Source organism: Ovis aries, chromosome 7 (genome assembly GCF_016772045.2).
Source record: "Ovis aries strain OAR_USU_Benz2616 breed Rambouillet chromosome 7, ARS-UI_Ramb_v3.0, whole genome shotgun sequence".
NCBI lineage: Eukaryota > Metazoa > Chordata > Mammalia > Artiodactyla > Bovidae > Ovis > Ovis aries.
Window position 1 is genome coordinate 60,033,551 of NC_056060.1, and position 16,360 is coordinate 60,049,910.

At 41.1% G+C, this 16,360-nt stretch overlaps 1 protein-coding gene across 1 annotated transcript in view; it reads left to right on the forward strand.

Moving 5' to 3' along the window:
* FBN1 (fibrillin 1) overlaps window positions 1-10,315 on the forward strand; it is a 277,248-nt gene extending 266,933 nt beyond the window's left edge. The window contains exons 64-66 of the mRNA XM_012181624.4: window positions 4,735-4,966; window positions 7,664-7,838; window positions 9,015-10,315. Of these exons, the coding sequence (XP_012037014.1) occupies window positions 4,735-4,966; window positions 7,664-7,838; window positions 9,015-9,404 (797 nt within the window). The 3' untranslated portion in view covers window positions 9,405-10,315. The remainder of the gene's footprint in view (window positions 1-4,734; window positions 4,967-7,663; window positions 7,839-9,014) is intronic.
* Window positions 10,316-16,360: the final 6,045 nt, after the last annotated feature.

The following is a 16,360-nucleotide window of genomic DNA, read 5'->3' on the forward strand; positions in this document are numbered from 1 at the left end:
AGGAGGCAAGAATATACAATGGAGAAAAGACAATCTCTTTAGCAAGCAGTGTTGGGAAACCTGGACAGCTGCATGTAAATCAGTAAAGTTAGAATACTCCCTCACACCATATACAAAAGTAAACTGCAGTTGCTTTAAAGACCTAAATATAAGACGTGATACCATAAAACTCATAGAAGAGAACATAGGCAGAACATTCTTGCACATAAATTGCAGCAATATTTTCTTAGATCAGTCTCCCAAGTCAAAAGAAATAAAAGCAAAAATAAACAAATGAGACCAAATCAAACTAAAAAGCTTTTTTACAGCAAAGAAAACCATCAACAATACAAAAGACAGTCTATGGAATGGGAGAAAATATTTGCAAATGATGCAACTGACAGAGGGTTAATATACAAATATATAAACAGCTCCTACAGTTCAGTACCAAAGAAATAAACAATCTAATGAAAACGTGGGCAGAAGACCTAGATAGTCTTCTCTGACATGGCCAACCAGCACATGAAAAGATGCTCACTATTGCTAATTGTTAAATAAAAAGAAATCAAAACCACAACAAGATATCACCTCACATGGTCAGAATGACCACCATCAAAAAGTCTACTACCTTCAAATATGTCTGTTATCATCAAAAGGTTTATATATGAAGAGGGTGTGGAGAAAAGGGAACCCTCCTACACTGTTGGTGGGAATGTAAATTGGTATAGCCATTATGCGGAGCAGTATGAAGGCTATTTTTAAAAAACTAAAAATAGAGCTACCACATGATCCAGCAATCCCACTCCTGGGGGTATATCCTAAAAGGATGAAAACTCTAATTTGAAAAGATACATACACCTCAATGTTCATAGCAGCACTATTTACAAACAGATAATTGGTCTAAAAAGATGTGTGCATATGCAAACACAATGGAATATTAGCCATAAAAACAAATAAAATACTGCCATTTGCAGCAAGAAGGATGGACCTATGTAAGTGAGTCACTTTGCTGTACATATGAAACTAACACAATATTATAAATCAACTAAACTTTAGTTTAAAAAAGTGGGAAGAGGTTTGGGGGTTTTGATGCCCAGAAGATACCAATTCAAACTATTATCATAATTCTTGGGATTATAGTTATCCAGAATGAGCACTGCCTTGGACCAGAATGACCTCCTCAGAGCCTTGCAGAGCAAATCTCTTGGACCAGCCCTCTCTGGATCCTTGCTTCTAAGCAGCCAGAAGCTCACTTTTAGAAGATGGATAGGTTTAGGGTATGGGGCCACTGATATCACTGCTTTCTAGAAAATATCAAACTTGTAGCTTAAAGTTGGAGCTGACCCATTTTAACCTAGAGAAAATTAGTAAAGGAAAGCCCATTCTACATTTTGGAATTCTCTCTTAACACCACAGCTAAGACACACTGTGGAAGCCTGATGCTGGAACCTTTGAGTTTAGAGGAGGTAGGTTTCCATCTGATTTTTAAGGAGTGTCTTTCAGAGATTCTAACCCTATTTCATTCAAATTAGAATCATCTCTTTTTATAAAAAGAGCAAAACTCTTACCAATTTAAGTAACAACTGAAAGAATAAAACAAAGATTTTGTAGTGTAGAAAAATTCCTTGTGCAGCCATTTGCTCCAGGGTACACACACAGGATGAAAAAGGTCAGGAAAAGTGCAAAACATGTTAAACAATCATGGTATTTGTATATTGATAGAAAGGGTGAGTGCAAAAACAGATTGTTTTCAAGCTTCAAACATTGAACATTTGCCAATTTCTTATCTTAATCCGTGGTCCACTCCACCCCACTTCTCCAACCCAGAAAAGCAAGTTTAAGCTTATTAGATTTTCAAGGAGGGAAAAAACAAAAAAAGTAAAATAAAGTAGAAAAGAATTTGAAAAGGGGATAGGGAGAGTTCTTGACCAAAATAGATGCTCTAAGTTAGAAAGAACCTTGACAGTGATCTCATCTGATCTGTTTCCTAACATGTCAATCCCTCTCCAACCAGGAAAGGTACTCACCTTCTTTTTCATAAAGAATGAACCTTTTCTGCCTCTGACTCCTAACCATTGGTCCCGTTTCTGTCCTTTGGAACAAGAGAGAGTAAATCTTAAGCTCTATATTAACAGGTCTTTCCCACACATACCTGTACCTTAGAGGATTTATCAGTCAGAGTCCCAGCAGGTAAACAGATGGCTGCGCCTGATCAAAAAGCATAGGCTACAGAAGAAGAGCCTATTGGTGTTCCATTCTGATCAGCCTTGTAGAGCTGAGCACAGCTGAGAAGTCTAGAGGTTACGGGTATGCAGGGCACAGAGATACTTCCCTCACCAAAGGAACCACCCTTGGTTCTTCGTTCATCCTTTGATGCCCGTGGTCTCCACTGGTTTCTATCACATAGCTCATCTCTAATTTAAAAGAAAGGGAGGGGAACACAGATGATGGCATATTAAATCATTTTGTTTTAGGAACCCTGGAACCTAAGTGACCTTGATTGGGTACTTGAGAGTCCTTTGATAGAAAGGGTCGCAGACAGATGCATGGCTAGGCACTGTGCCATAACAGGCACCTCAACCAATGGCTTTCTTACTGTATATCTACTCCTTTTCTCTGTAACCACATACAGATAAGCAGGGGGAGTTCGAGGAAGGAAGGGAGATGAAGAGAACGAAGAGAAAAAGAAAGGGTGGAAGGCATATGAAGTGTGTATATGTATGCAAGTACCCCACTCTTACCATTTTACCCACCTGTTTTCCTAATTTTAAAAAAAAAGTTGTTTTTTTTTTTTAGGAACAATTTTTTCTTGAAAAATGAAACTACCTTAGCAAATAAGGAAAAACTAAAAGAGAAAGGAACAATGTAAATGAGGGCAAATCTCTTGAGAGACACTTTGATATAAAGGAAACCATGAGACTTATAGTCAGACAGACCTGGGTGTGCATGTCTGCCCTGCTGCTGGGAGATCTTGGAGGGGCTTTCTAAGTCTCACTTTCTTCATCTGGGAAACAGGGATTTTTAATACCTACCTCCATTATTTTGAAGCACATTAAGCAAATGAAGTACCTAGTTAAAAGACAGTTGCTCCTTGAAAGAAAAGCTATGACAAACTTAGATCGCATATTAAAAAACAGAGACATCACTTTGCCAACAAAGATCCCCATAGTCAAAGCTATGGTTTTTCCAGTAGTCATGTACATGATGTAAGAGCTGGACCATAAAGCAGGTTGAGCTCTGAAGAATTGATGCTTTCAAACCGTGGTGCTGGAGAAGACTCTGGGAGTCCCTTGGACTGCAAGGAGATCAAGCCAGTCAATCCTAAAGGAAATCAACCCTGAATATTCATTGGAAGGTCTGAGGTTGAAGCTGAAGCTCCAATATTTTGGCCACCTGATACAAAGAGCCGACTTGCTGGAAAAGACTCTGACACTGGGAAAGATTGAAGGCAGGAGGAGAAGAGGGTGACAGATGATGAGACAGTTGGATGGCATCACCGACTTAATAGACATGAGATTGAGCAAACTACAGGAGATAGTGAAGGACAGGGAACCCTGGAATGCTGCAGTTCATGGGGTCACAAAGAGCTGAACACAACTTAGTGACTGAACAACAACTTAGTATCCTATCTGTCACACAGTAGGCATCCAATAAGTGTTAAGTGTTACTAAATTGCCTTCCTCCTCTTTTCCATTGGAAGTAGATATTTGCTAAGTGAGGAGAAGCTCAATCTACATGCATTCAAGTGGGCATAAGCCTGAAAATGGGCTATAGCAGTTAAGAAATGTCTTACCAGCAAACTTCTGTGCTGTCCTACAAAGGCAGATCTATAAAAATATATTAGAAGTTTCAAAAAAGTATAAATCAGAGATAATAAGAAATTTGAGGGGTTTTTCCCTTTGAATTAATTTGTGAAAGTTAGATTTCTTTTTCCTTTGTATTACCATCAGACTTGGCTGGTCCCTGCGAGTAGCCCATTCCACAGCATCTGTGTCTCTTGTGGGTTTTCCCCAATTAGTGCCCACGAAGTCTGCACTGAATCTCTTCCAGCCGTACTTAGCTTTAGACACAGCCCAGATGCTCTGGGCAGGAGGATGGTTTAGATAAGGAGGTTCATTCAGAGATGGGAGCAGACATACCAGAAGGCACCATTCATCCCCTGAGCAAGCACCTGGGGGCTTTTATAGACTTTTGAAAAGGAAATCCAGGTGAGCAGGACACTTCCTGCAGGATGTCAGCCCTTGTCAACCCTATTCATGCTGAAAAAGGAGTAGGAAACAGCCTCCAGGAATATGGCTCATCTTGGCTGTAGAGAGTCATCCCATTGCTGGGTACTTCTAAAGCAAAGACACTGAGAACTGCTCCCTGCCCTCCCACCCCGATCCCAGAACCTTGGCCATGAACCACCCCTGCATTCTTCACCAGATGCTCCTGTAGAGCAGGACACACTGCCATTGGCTTCAGATGAGGACTGGAGTCTACTGGTCCTCAGAATGCCATCCTCTAACACACTGCCTGATGCACTTGACCTCAGAGACCACGTTTGCTCACCATATGGCAAGAAGCCACATCTGTCTCCACACCTTTCTCTCTTGTTCCCTTTCCTACCTCGGCCACTTCCACCTACCTTCCCTTCCCAAGAGCCAAGGTGAGGGCCAGCTGGCCAGCACTGGGTCAGAGTGGCCTGACCCAAACTCCTCCATAGAAACCTCTGCCCAGTATCACACATGCGGCGTCTTCTGGTTTTCCCTGCAGATGAAAATGAATGCCTCAGTGCTCACATCTGCGGAGGAGCCTCCTGTCACAACACCCTGGGGAGCTACAAGTGCATGTGTCCTGCCGGCTTCCAATACGAACAGTTCAGTGGAGGTTGCCAAGACATCAACGAATGCGGCTCTGCTCAGGCCCCCTGCAGTTATGGCTGTTCCAATACTGAGGGCGGCTACCTGTGTGCCTGTCCACCTGGCTACTTCCGAATAGGCCAAGGGTAAGCAATGCCGGTCGTGGTTGGAGGCTTTCTCATTCATAGTATAATTAAGAATATTGAACTCAAAATGACCTGTCCTAGTAGCACTGAACCATGCTTTTTATAATCCTTGAATTAAATCCAGTTAGCTCTGCAAAGGTTTTAGGTTATTTTATTTGAAGGGGGCCATCTAGATTTCTGGAAATTCATAGAACATGGAACAAAATAATGAAATGACATTGTAAATACCTCAAGATATGGCTTATATCTCCTTCTCTTGATCCTCACATCTTGTTGGAAGGCGAGTCGTTTCTCAGGAAATACAGGGACTGTGATCCATGACAGAGCTGGACTCAGACTGCATATTGCTGATGCAACCTTCTCCTGGGGCAAGCAGGATTCTGTCTTGACTTAAAATACCTTCATGTAGCTCCTGTTAGGATAAATCATAAAGATATCTTTTGGGGAGTCAGGCTCAGAGGCTAAAGCGTCTGCCTGGAATGCAGGAGACCCGAGTTCGATCCCTGAGTCGGGAAGATCCCCTGGAGAAGGAAATGGCAGCCCACTCCAGTACTCTTGCTTGGAGAATCCCATGGGGAAGGAGCCTGGTGGGCTACAGTCCATGGGGTCGCAAAGAGTCGGACACGACTGAGCAACTTCACTCATTCAGAGTTTCAAAATATATTTTACATTTTAGATTTAAATTTACATTAAAAGTTGCAAAAGAACTTTAAATATAAGAGTTAAAATAGTTGTTATATTTTCCAGGTAGCATACCACATTGTATTGTGAGAGTTGGGGCATGGAAGATATATTGTTGTTCCATTTAGTAATATAAAAGTTACTGTTTTCATTTTCAACGTTTAGGTCTTCTTCCCAGTTGAATTAGTCTGGATTTGACTGTCTTAGTTTTGGCTATCCTGTGAAGGAGCTCACAGTTTAACTTTTTAGTTAGGAACACAGAGACATTAAATACACACACACACATATACCAGTGCACACACATATATACTCCTCCCAAGAAAAAGTCACATAGTCCACAGCACACACATACGTGTATATATCAAATTGTTAATTTTGTGGTCTTTGGTTTCTTGACACAGAAACATCAAGTGATTCATTTTGGGGTGTGCAGAAGGTAAAAGAATGCTTCATGGGAAGCGTACAGAATGCCAGCAGTAGGACTCAAATTCCCAGATGTTTGTGTCTGGCTCTCAGTAGACTCATTCTTTATAAATTTAATGCCAGAATCATTTTCCCAGCAAAAATTGTGACACTCCAAACTGGCTTCTGGCCAGTGGGACTTTATAGTCACACTTCTTGTAAGTGGTGTTCCAGGCATATAAAAATACTGGGAGTTCTGAGAAAGGAACCAAAGCCTGTGAATTTGGGGTTTGCTTCCAACAGTTTCATAATTATGTGAATGCACACACACAAAGAATGAACACTTATCATTTCATCCATATTATTGTTTCTATACATTTCATGGTAGAAAAGTAAAGGATTAGGAAAGGAAATGTGTTGTGCTCAGCAGAATTACAGAAAATACTAGAAACCTGTAAATTGCTGCAAAATACAAAAAAAAATGTTAATGGCATTATATTTTGAATATTAAGGGCATTAAGGAAAATGAGTTATAAAAAGTAGATCAACTAATACAGAGAGAAATAAATAGTATTTAGTCTACATTATGACCTATTAGTAGACCCATTAATAGAAATTCACCCATTTATAACAGTTTGGGCTCCTCTGTGAATCACTGGAGTGGACAAGCCTATCCTAATATAAAGATTCTCTTAAGATCATTCAGATATTTCAAAACATTTTGAAAGAGGAGCCTGATAAATATATTCCAAGTGACCTATGAAATAATAAGCAGAATAACAAAACAAGGTACTTGTGAGACATGCAAGCCTCCCTCCATAGCTTGGCTTTAAAAACTGAAAGGCAAAGAAAAACAGCTGAACTAGTTCTCTCTTGGGCATGGGTTTATTTATCCAGCCTCACATGAGTCAGAGCCAGTGGACCTAGTGGTTTTGAATGACTTGAAACAATTTCCCACAGTTGGGCAAGCTCTGATACATGTATTTAATATACTGCATATCTTCACAATATATTTCTAAATCAACCTAAGTTATTACCTAGAGCTTTCTTTCTATCTTCAGGAGCCAAAGTGAGAGGTCTGATAATAGGAGAGATTGCTCAGAAGCTGGAGTGGTGAAAGGTGGTGCTGGTGGAATTGGAGGTGGCTGTAATGGTATCAGTTAAACAGGGAAAGAGCAAGGAACTGAACACTGATGTGACATACCTTTCTCACTCCTGTGGAGCCTATTTTATAAGAAGGCAATTTTTATTCAGCCTCCCGAGTCACATGGTCTCCCCCTCATCTTCCACTCTTCCCTTGTTCCCACTCCCTGTCTCCTCTCCACCAGTATAGCAAAACACCTGCCACGTTACGTTTGGGAAATAAAGGGGCAAGTAAATATGCAAAATAGGGCCTTGAGAGATAGTAAAAAGAAATCAATCAACTCAGGGAACTGAGAATTCAAGACCAAACACAGAGGGCTTCAGTGTGGTTCTAGCACCAGCCCATCATCCAGTGGACACATAATCAAAGGCTGAATGTCACCAGGCAGGATCTGGGCTTCACCAGAACTCTTGCTCCTCCTCCATCTCCCAATTCTAATGAAAACTATCTACGCTCCCCTTCCACCATAGGCACTGTGTTTCTGGAATGGGCATGGGCCGGGGAAACCCAGAGCCACCTGCCAGCAGTGAAATGGATGACAACTCACTCTCCCCAGAGGCTTGTTATGAGTGTAAGATCAACGGCTACCCCAAACGCGGCAGGAAGCGGAGAAGCGCAAATGAAACAGATGCCTCCAACATTGAGGTGGGTGAGAAGGTGGTTTCTCCTGATGCCTCCTATTGCAGAAAGGCCCTCCAGATTCCTGTGGTTTCCTCCAAGGATGCTCCAAAGTGTGAAAAAGCTCCCTGGGGAGAAAATCCAGACATTCCCTGAGCTCTAGGCTGCATTTTACACGAGTCTGTGGGGCTCTCTGGAGTTTCTTGCTGCCTTTAGGGAGTGGCCATTCAAAGGTTTTCACATACTTGCTCATTTCCTCTGTCTCGCCAAAAAGAAAGTTAAACACCCGCCCAAAGTCTGATGAAAGGACAAGGTCTGAGATCCAGGAGAGCAAGTGGGCAGAGTAGTGAAGTGACATAGTGCTCCGTACACAGGGATGCCAAGTTCTGAAAGCTAGAGGCTTCTCTACCGAAAGAGCCATGTGGAGTGTGAGGGAACTTGGATTCCAGACAAAAACAACATGGAGCTCCAGCCGCCTGGTTTTCTTTGCCTACGGCTGCTGCAGCCTTTCAGTCAACTCAGAAACGCAGATACTCAGACCTCTGGCTGCGGGCCCGGAGAGCCAGCACATGTGGTCCCAGAGAGACAAGCAAGAAGCCAGGTGAAAAGCATTGAATATTAGCAGATCATCAGAGCCAGGAAGTAGGTTCATAGGTGTGTCCTTTGGTGAGATGGTTTTGCGTCAGTGAACAAAATGGAAATAAACTGGTTCTTTCTTAGCATCGGTGCTGCAACCCATCCATTGTGGTTTGGGAAATGAGATAAGTCTTTGAAAAGAAAATAACATATTAAAACAGTCATTCTCAAACTTGAGTATGCATCTGAATCATCTGGAAGGCCTGCTAAAATGGATTTCTGGGAAATGTCCCCAGGGTTTCAGATTCAGTAGGTCTCAGGTGGCACCAAGAACTTCCATCTCTAACAGATGCCCAGATGATGCTGATGCTGTTGGTTGGGGGACACTTTGAGACCCACTGCAATACAAGACCAAATACAAGTGGTTTCAACTTCTTTCTTGACATGTTTAGTATTATAAATATGTGCTAATGTAACACTTGTGGCTTAAACAGTATTTTATGAATATTCATTTTCAGTAGAGTATATGCAACATGAGAAGAAAGTTGTATTTGAGAGAGAGTCACTTTTCCTTTATAAGTGGCATATTTACCTTTTATATTCACACGTTGCCATATGTCTTTCCAGGATCAACCTGAGATAGAAGCCAATGTGAGTCTTGCAAGTTGGGATGTTGAGAAGACAGCCGTGTTCGCTTTCAATATTTCCCACATCAGTAACAAGGTCCGAATCCTAGAACTCCTTCCAGCCCTCACGACTCTGACGAATCACAACAGATACTTGATTGAATCTGGAAATGAAAACGGCTTCTTTAAAATCAACCAAAAGGAAGGGATCAGCTACCTCCACTTCACAAAGAAGAAGCCAGTGGCTGGAACCTATTCATTACAAATCAGTAGTACTCCACTTTATAAAAAGAAAGAACTTAATCAGCTAGAAGATAAATATGACAAAGACTACCTCAGTGGTGAACTGGGTGATAATCTGAAGATGAAAATTCAGATTTTGCTTCATTAATTCACCATCCAGAGACCAAATAATTAAAAAACCAAGATAGATAGGTAGAACTGAATTTTTCCCCCAATCAGAATCTTCATATTATAGGTACAGTCTTTCACCACGTAAATTTCTATAAATAAGCACTATTCTTGTATTACAAAAGCAAGGTACAGGTGACTACCCTAGTTCAAAACAACCACTTTCTCAGGCTTCTCATGTATGTAGCTAAGCTACCTTGTCATATGTGTTGATTCTTGAAAACTGGGACATGTATTTCCACTGGGGGTTGGCCATTCATGCTGACATGCCATCCTTCTAGCAGACGTACAGGAACGTGCTTTCAATCGATGGACTGTTCTGTTTTTTCAAATTGTAAAACTTTGCTTCTCCAAATGCAAGTATTAGGTTGGCCATTTATAATATCTATTTGGTGCTAGTAAATTCTCAAACTAGATTTATAAATGCACTGTAATATTTACACAACTTAGAAACCAAATTACAAGTATTCAGTTCAAATACTTCATTAATTTTTTTCAATCAACCAAAGTTAGTGCAGTAGCTTATCTCAGTTATGAGTATAATACCTTACATGTAAATTAAGTGTGTGTATACTGTAATCGTGCTATTTTTTATCATTGAAACATTTATAAACTAGAATAATAATGCCCTTAATGTGAGGGTTTGTAATGGTGCTTATTAAGACCAAAGACTTCTTAAATGTATACACCAAGTGGTAATGAAATTTCTGTGACTGGCCCACGCATGCATGGAGGTCTGGGAGGACCAGGAAGCAGCCTCAGCAGCCGGAGGATCACCAGTGCATCCTTCATCACACCTGTGCAATATGCCAAGACTACCCTCGGTCATTCCTGTCAACAAGGGGTCCATGTCATAAATGTCACAATAAAACAGTCTCTTTTTTTAGTGTACCCCTCGGCTTTGTGTTCTTGCATGGATGTGGGAGTGGAGGCGCCATTCTGGAGATTTCATAAAGTCTCCTGAAATTAAATTATCCTCGATGTGTTAGTTAGACCCCCTAAAGGTGCCAAATATATAACCACCTGAAAAAAATTTAACATATTTGAGTCAGTCCTTTGTTTTATTCATTCAGGACAGCAGAGTTATTTCTTACCGACAAGATACTTGGATTGTAACATTATTTCTAAAACATGACCTAAAATTAATCCCATGGCTTTTAAACTACTAGACCTCAGTGCTTTAAAACACCAAATTCATTGTCTTAGAGCACATGCATTTCATTATAAAAATGTATCATGCCCCCTCCCCTCAAATATACACAGTGTTGGCAAGATTAGATGTTCTATCCTATTTTCTCCCCTAAATATCTGTTGTTAGTTAATGCTAGTCTAATCACAAAGGGGTAGTCCCAAATTGAATCCAACTGAATGCTATAACTCTTGTTTTCTGAATGTCATAGTTTGAAAATGCTGTTTTATTTTAAGGGCAAAACTGAATATTTAATAGTTAAGCTCATTCAATCGATATGAATTTTTAAAACCCCTTAAGGCATTAAAGGATAGTGGAAACGGAGGTGAAATGAGATTGCCACATGGAGAAGAAACCATACAGGACACAGAAAAGTAAGCTTCAGAAAACTAAGCTAATGAAGATGGAGTAGGAATATTCTAAAAGACAAATCCAGGGTCTGTTGGTATAAAGCTCAGTTTAGCACATACCTTCCTAATCGTCAAGCTACCCATTGAGAGAATGGGTTTCCTTCCAAGGTGTTGAGCTCCATCACTAGAGGGTTTCAGACTAGGCAGCCAGTGTACAAGAATGCTTTCTTTCACCTGACAGGCTACAAACATCTCAAAGTATTTTTTAATCTATTATTTTGCCATCCAAAAAAATCTCAGTTCTACTGAGCATCAATTATGAGCGAGTGGAATGACTAGGTTGGAAGGGATTTGTACCCTGGTTAGGAAGTTAAAATATGTTTCAATTTCCTTCTCTCTCTGTGCCTATGGTTCTCTGATGGACGTGTACTAAAATTGTTGAGAAGTATAGCATATGGTAAACAACAGCTTGCAAGTGGAAAATGTCTTTGATAAGTTAACCAGAACAGTATTATATTCAATAATGGATTATCTTTATAACAACAGAACAAGATAGAGTTGGCACATAGTAGATCACTTTGATATTTTTAATAGTCTCAGTCTGGATTTTATTTATTTCAGAGCCAACAATTTTCAACAGCATATTTTCCGTGTTTCTGACTGTAACGAAACATTTTCCTCATTGTTCCATTGTAAATATTCTTCTTGTTGGAACTTTTTTTAATCCTGAGATTTAAACCTGTACCTTTTAATTGTCTGTGACCTTTTGATTTTACTTTCGATGGCTGAAGAATTTGGTTTTATAAATCTCAGAAGCTTGAAAATGTCTTGTCTCTACCCCTCAGTCCATTTCACTTGCCAATAATTATTTTGTAAGTAGGTTGAAAGGAACTCAGCTGGCCTTATGAAATGTTTAAACTTGCACAAACAACTACATTTTTGTTCAACAAATAGCATTTCACTCAGCCAAAACTGCTTTGGACATTGCCATTACAAATACTGTTTGACTTCAGAAATCATGTTTGTAAATTAGATGAGCCAAAATAAAGGACAATTAGGTTGATATAAGCATACTTTAAAGTTATATATCTCTAAACTGTTAAATTTTTTTAAGCAGTCAGCTTTGCCCATGGAATGTACTATATTCTGACTTTAACTTTAGTTGCTAAAGATAGGTTACAAAGCTAAATATAAAATGGTTTAAAGACATTGTTTTTAAGTGCTAGAAGATTACTAGGAGAAAGAGTACTTCTCACATACATAGCTGAAGACAGAGTTATTTGCCCCTTGCCAATTTTAAACACTTTGTTTAAAAAAAAAAAAAAGCAAACCAATTTAATTTTTTAAACATTTTGAAACCCAATATGAGCCTCACATTATGTATTGTTAGGAAAGGATTCTCAGTAGTACAAGTTCAGGATTAAAGAGAAACAAGGCAACTATGAATTTTATTTTGCAGATTCCATATGTATCTAAGACTAGGTTCACATACAAGATTGGGTCTCAATGAAAGGGTCTAACATTCTCACAAGTGTCTGTGTAGACATAAGGGTCTTGTACACTTGACACCTGACATACACTTGGCAGGACCTGGCAATGTCACAGAATCTGTTATTCCAGCTAACTGCTAAGGAATCCAAAATGGTTTTTTGGCAAAGTCATAAACAATCTTTTCAGGACACAGGCTGTTTTGCATCCTTGATGGATGCCTGAATTATGACCTCTACAAATGGAAGTCAGTTTCATTTTTACTATTGGACAGCAGAAGGTGCATCCCTTTTAACTGAATGAAGTCACAGCAGGTAAGTGGCTGTGATTTTCCACAAGCTCAACTCTACTCTATCATTTTTGTTCTACACAAATATTCACTGTCATTTTTGGTCTTTACAACTATTCCTATTTCATGAATCAAAGCAGTATTACCCTATGTTACTTTTGCCCCTCAAGGGTTGGTTATAGTGTCAGCTAGAAGGCATCAAGTATATTTCCAGAATCCTTGAGTTCAAAATTAAGCAACACTGAGGTAGAGACATTTAGCAGAAAGCAGCTGCTCCATTCAGCAGTTTCTGGGTAACTTTCAACCCCCTCCTTGATGTGTTCTTTGCAGTTGTACTCAGAGTTGCAGAAATCAGAAAAGGTCTGTTACCTTTGTAAGGTAAAATTCTCTCTGGTGGATAATTAAATCAAACCTGTATGATTTAGCTTTTGCTGGAAATGGAGACACCTGAAAAAAATCTCAGTGATAAATACACATCTCATCAATCCCACCAGTCATTTACATAAAGAGGTCACAGGCCTGTATAGTTGTATCTGCACCAGGAAAGCACACCCCAGAGCACAACATGGTTTAAAGGCTGGTGGGGCTTACTTTGGGGAGTCACAGAAGGCTAACAGAAATAGAGATTTCACCATTAAATGATGTACACAAAATCTCACATGCTCCAGGATTCAGGGCAGAAACTGTGATTTGAGAGAAGCCCAGGTCAGGTATATCTGCTGATATTGGAGATTACCCAAGAGAGGCAGGAGGTAATCACAGTTTACCCTAGGAACACAGACACTGGTAGCAGCCATTCTGGGGAGCTTCTACCATGTGGACATTACTACTTCCAGTGCCATTGTGGAATCCTCCCTCTAGCTCATTAGTGCTAAGACCTGGGATCACCCAAAGCCTGTAGGAGCCAGTGCTGAGATGCCTCTAGCCAAGCAACTAACTGTGGGGGACACAGCCCCAATCATCAACAGACAGGCTGTCCTAAAACCCCCTTGATCGTATAGCAGAATGTGGATCTGCCCACCAGAGGGCCCAGAAGCCAACTCTACTCACCAGTGGGCAGGCACAAGGCCTGAATGCCCTGGGCCCTAACCCTGCCCCCCACAGAGCCTGTTCTAGCCTTGGGACTAGCCTCACCCACCAGGAGGCAGACATCAGACTCAAGAAAAATAAAATCTGACCAAAATCACAACTAGCCATTGAACAATCATCAAAGGAGGAAGCTGGAACCTACCAAAAAAAGTAACCCTACACCCAAAGACAAAGGAGAATCCACAGCAAGATGGTAGGAGGGGCACAATCATGATAAAATCAAATCCCATACCCACCAGGTGGGCTTCCCTGGTGGCTCAGATGGTAAAGAATCCACCAGCAATGTGGGAGACCTGGGTTTGATCCCTGGGTTGGGAAGATCCCCTGGAGAAGAGAATGGCTACTCACTCCAGTATTCTGGCCTGGAGAATTCCATGGACAGAGGACCCTGGTGGGCTACAGTCCATGGCGTGGCAAAGAGTCGGACACAACTGAGTGACTTGCGCTCCTCTCTGGGTGGGTGACCCACAAACTGGAGACCAATAATACCAAAGAAGTTCTCCCACTGTTGTGAAGGTTCTGAAGCCCACATCAGGCTTCCCAGCCTGGGGGTTCAATAAAGGGCCTGAGAATTCCCAGGGAATCTGACTTTGAAGGCCAGCAGGATTTGATTACAACTTCCACAGGACTGGGGGAAACAGAGACTCCAGTCTTGGAGGTCACAAACAAAACCTTGCACACACCAAGGCTCAGGAAAGGAGCAGTGACTCCATAGGAGACTGAAGCAAAACTACCTGCTAGTGTTGGAGGGCCTCCTGCGGAGGAGCAGGTCAGCAGGGGCTTGCCACAGGTAGGGAGGCACTGGTAGCAGCAGTCTAGAAGGTCCACTCTTGGAGGGCGGGGTCGCCTCAGGCCAAAAAATTACCAGGGAGTGCAACCCCATCCTTGAGCAGATAATTGGATTAAAGATTTACTGAGCGTGGGCCTGTTTTTCCCACCACCAGCCCTTCTCAGGAGGGAGTCTCCAGTGGAGGCATGGGTCCCTGGTGGCCTACAGCAGGACTGGGGGCACTGAGTGTGGCAGTACATGCACAGGATCTTTTGAAGGAGGTCACCATTATCTCCACCATAGTTTGTCCTCAGGTAAATAGCTGGGAGGGAACACAGCTCCACCCATCAACAGAAAACTGGATTAAAGATTTACTGAGCATGGCCAAAGATGGAGAAGCTCTATACAGTCAACAAAAACAAGACCAGAAGCTGACTGTGGCTCAGATTATGAACTCCTTATTGCCAAATTCAGACTCAATTTGAAGAAAGTAGGGAAAACCACTAGACCATTCAGGTATGACCTAAATCAAATCCCTTATGATTATACAGTGGAAGTGAGAAATAGATTTAAGGGCCTAGATCTGATAGATAGAGTGCCTGATGAACTATGGAATGAGGTTCGTGACATTGTACAGGAGACAGGGATCAAGACCATCCCCATGGAAAAGAAATGCAAAAAAGCAAAATGGCTGTCTGGGGAGGCCTTACAAATAGCTGTGAAAAGAAGAGAGGCGAAAAGCAAAGGAGAAAAGGAAAGATATAAGCATCTGAATTGTGCGGTAGTTTGAGCATTCTTTGGCATTGTCTTTCTTTGGGATTGGAATGAAAACTGACATTTCCAGTCCTGTGGCCACTGCTGAGTTTTCCAAATTTGCTGGCATATTGAGTGCAGCACTTTCACAGCATCATCTTTCAGGATTTGAAATAGCTCACCTGGAATTCCATCACCTCCACTAGCTTTGTTGGCAGTGATGCTTTCTAAGGCCCACTTGACTTCACATTTCAAGATGTCTGGCTCTAGATTAGTGATCACATCATCATGACTATCTGGGTCATGAAGATCTTTTTGTACAGTTCTTCTGTGTATTCTTGCCACCTCTTCTTAATATCTTTTGCTTCTGTTAGGTCCATACCATTTCTGTCCTTTATCGAGCCCATCTTTGCATGAAATGTTCCCTTGGTATCTCTAATTTTCTTGAAGAGATCTCTAGTCTTTCCCATTCTGTTGTTTTCCTCTATTTCTTTGCATTGATCACTGAAGGCGGCTTTCTTATCTCTTCTTGCCATTCTTTGGAACTCTGCATTCAGACACTTAGATCTTTCCTTTTCTCCATTGCTTTTCGCCTCTCTTCTTTTCACAGCTATTTGTAAGGCCTCCCCAAACAGCCATTTTGCTTTTTTGCATTTCTTTTCCATGGGGATGGTCTCCTGTACAATGTCATGAACCTCATTCCATAGTTCATCAGGCACTCTATCTATCAGATCTAGGCCCTTAAATCTATTTCTCACTTCCACTGTATAATCATAAGGGATTTGATTTAGGTCATACCTGAATGGTCTAGCGCTTTTCCCTACTTTCTTCAATTTGAGTCTGAATTTGGCAATAAGGAGTTCATGATCTGAGCCACAGTCAGCTTCTGGTCTTGTTTTTGTTGACTGTATAGAGCTTCTCCATCTTTAGCTCCAAAGAATATAATAAATCTGATTTTGGTGTTGACCATCCGGTGATGTCCATGTGTAGAGTCTTCTCTTGTGTTGTT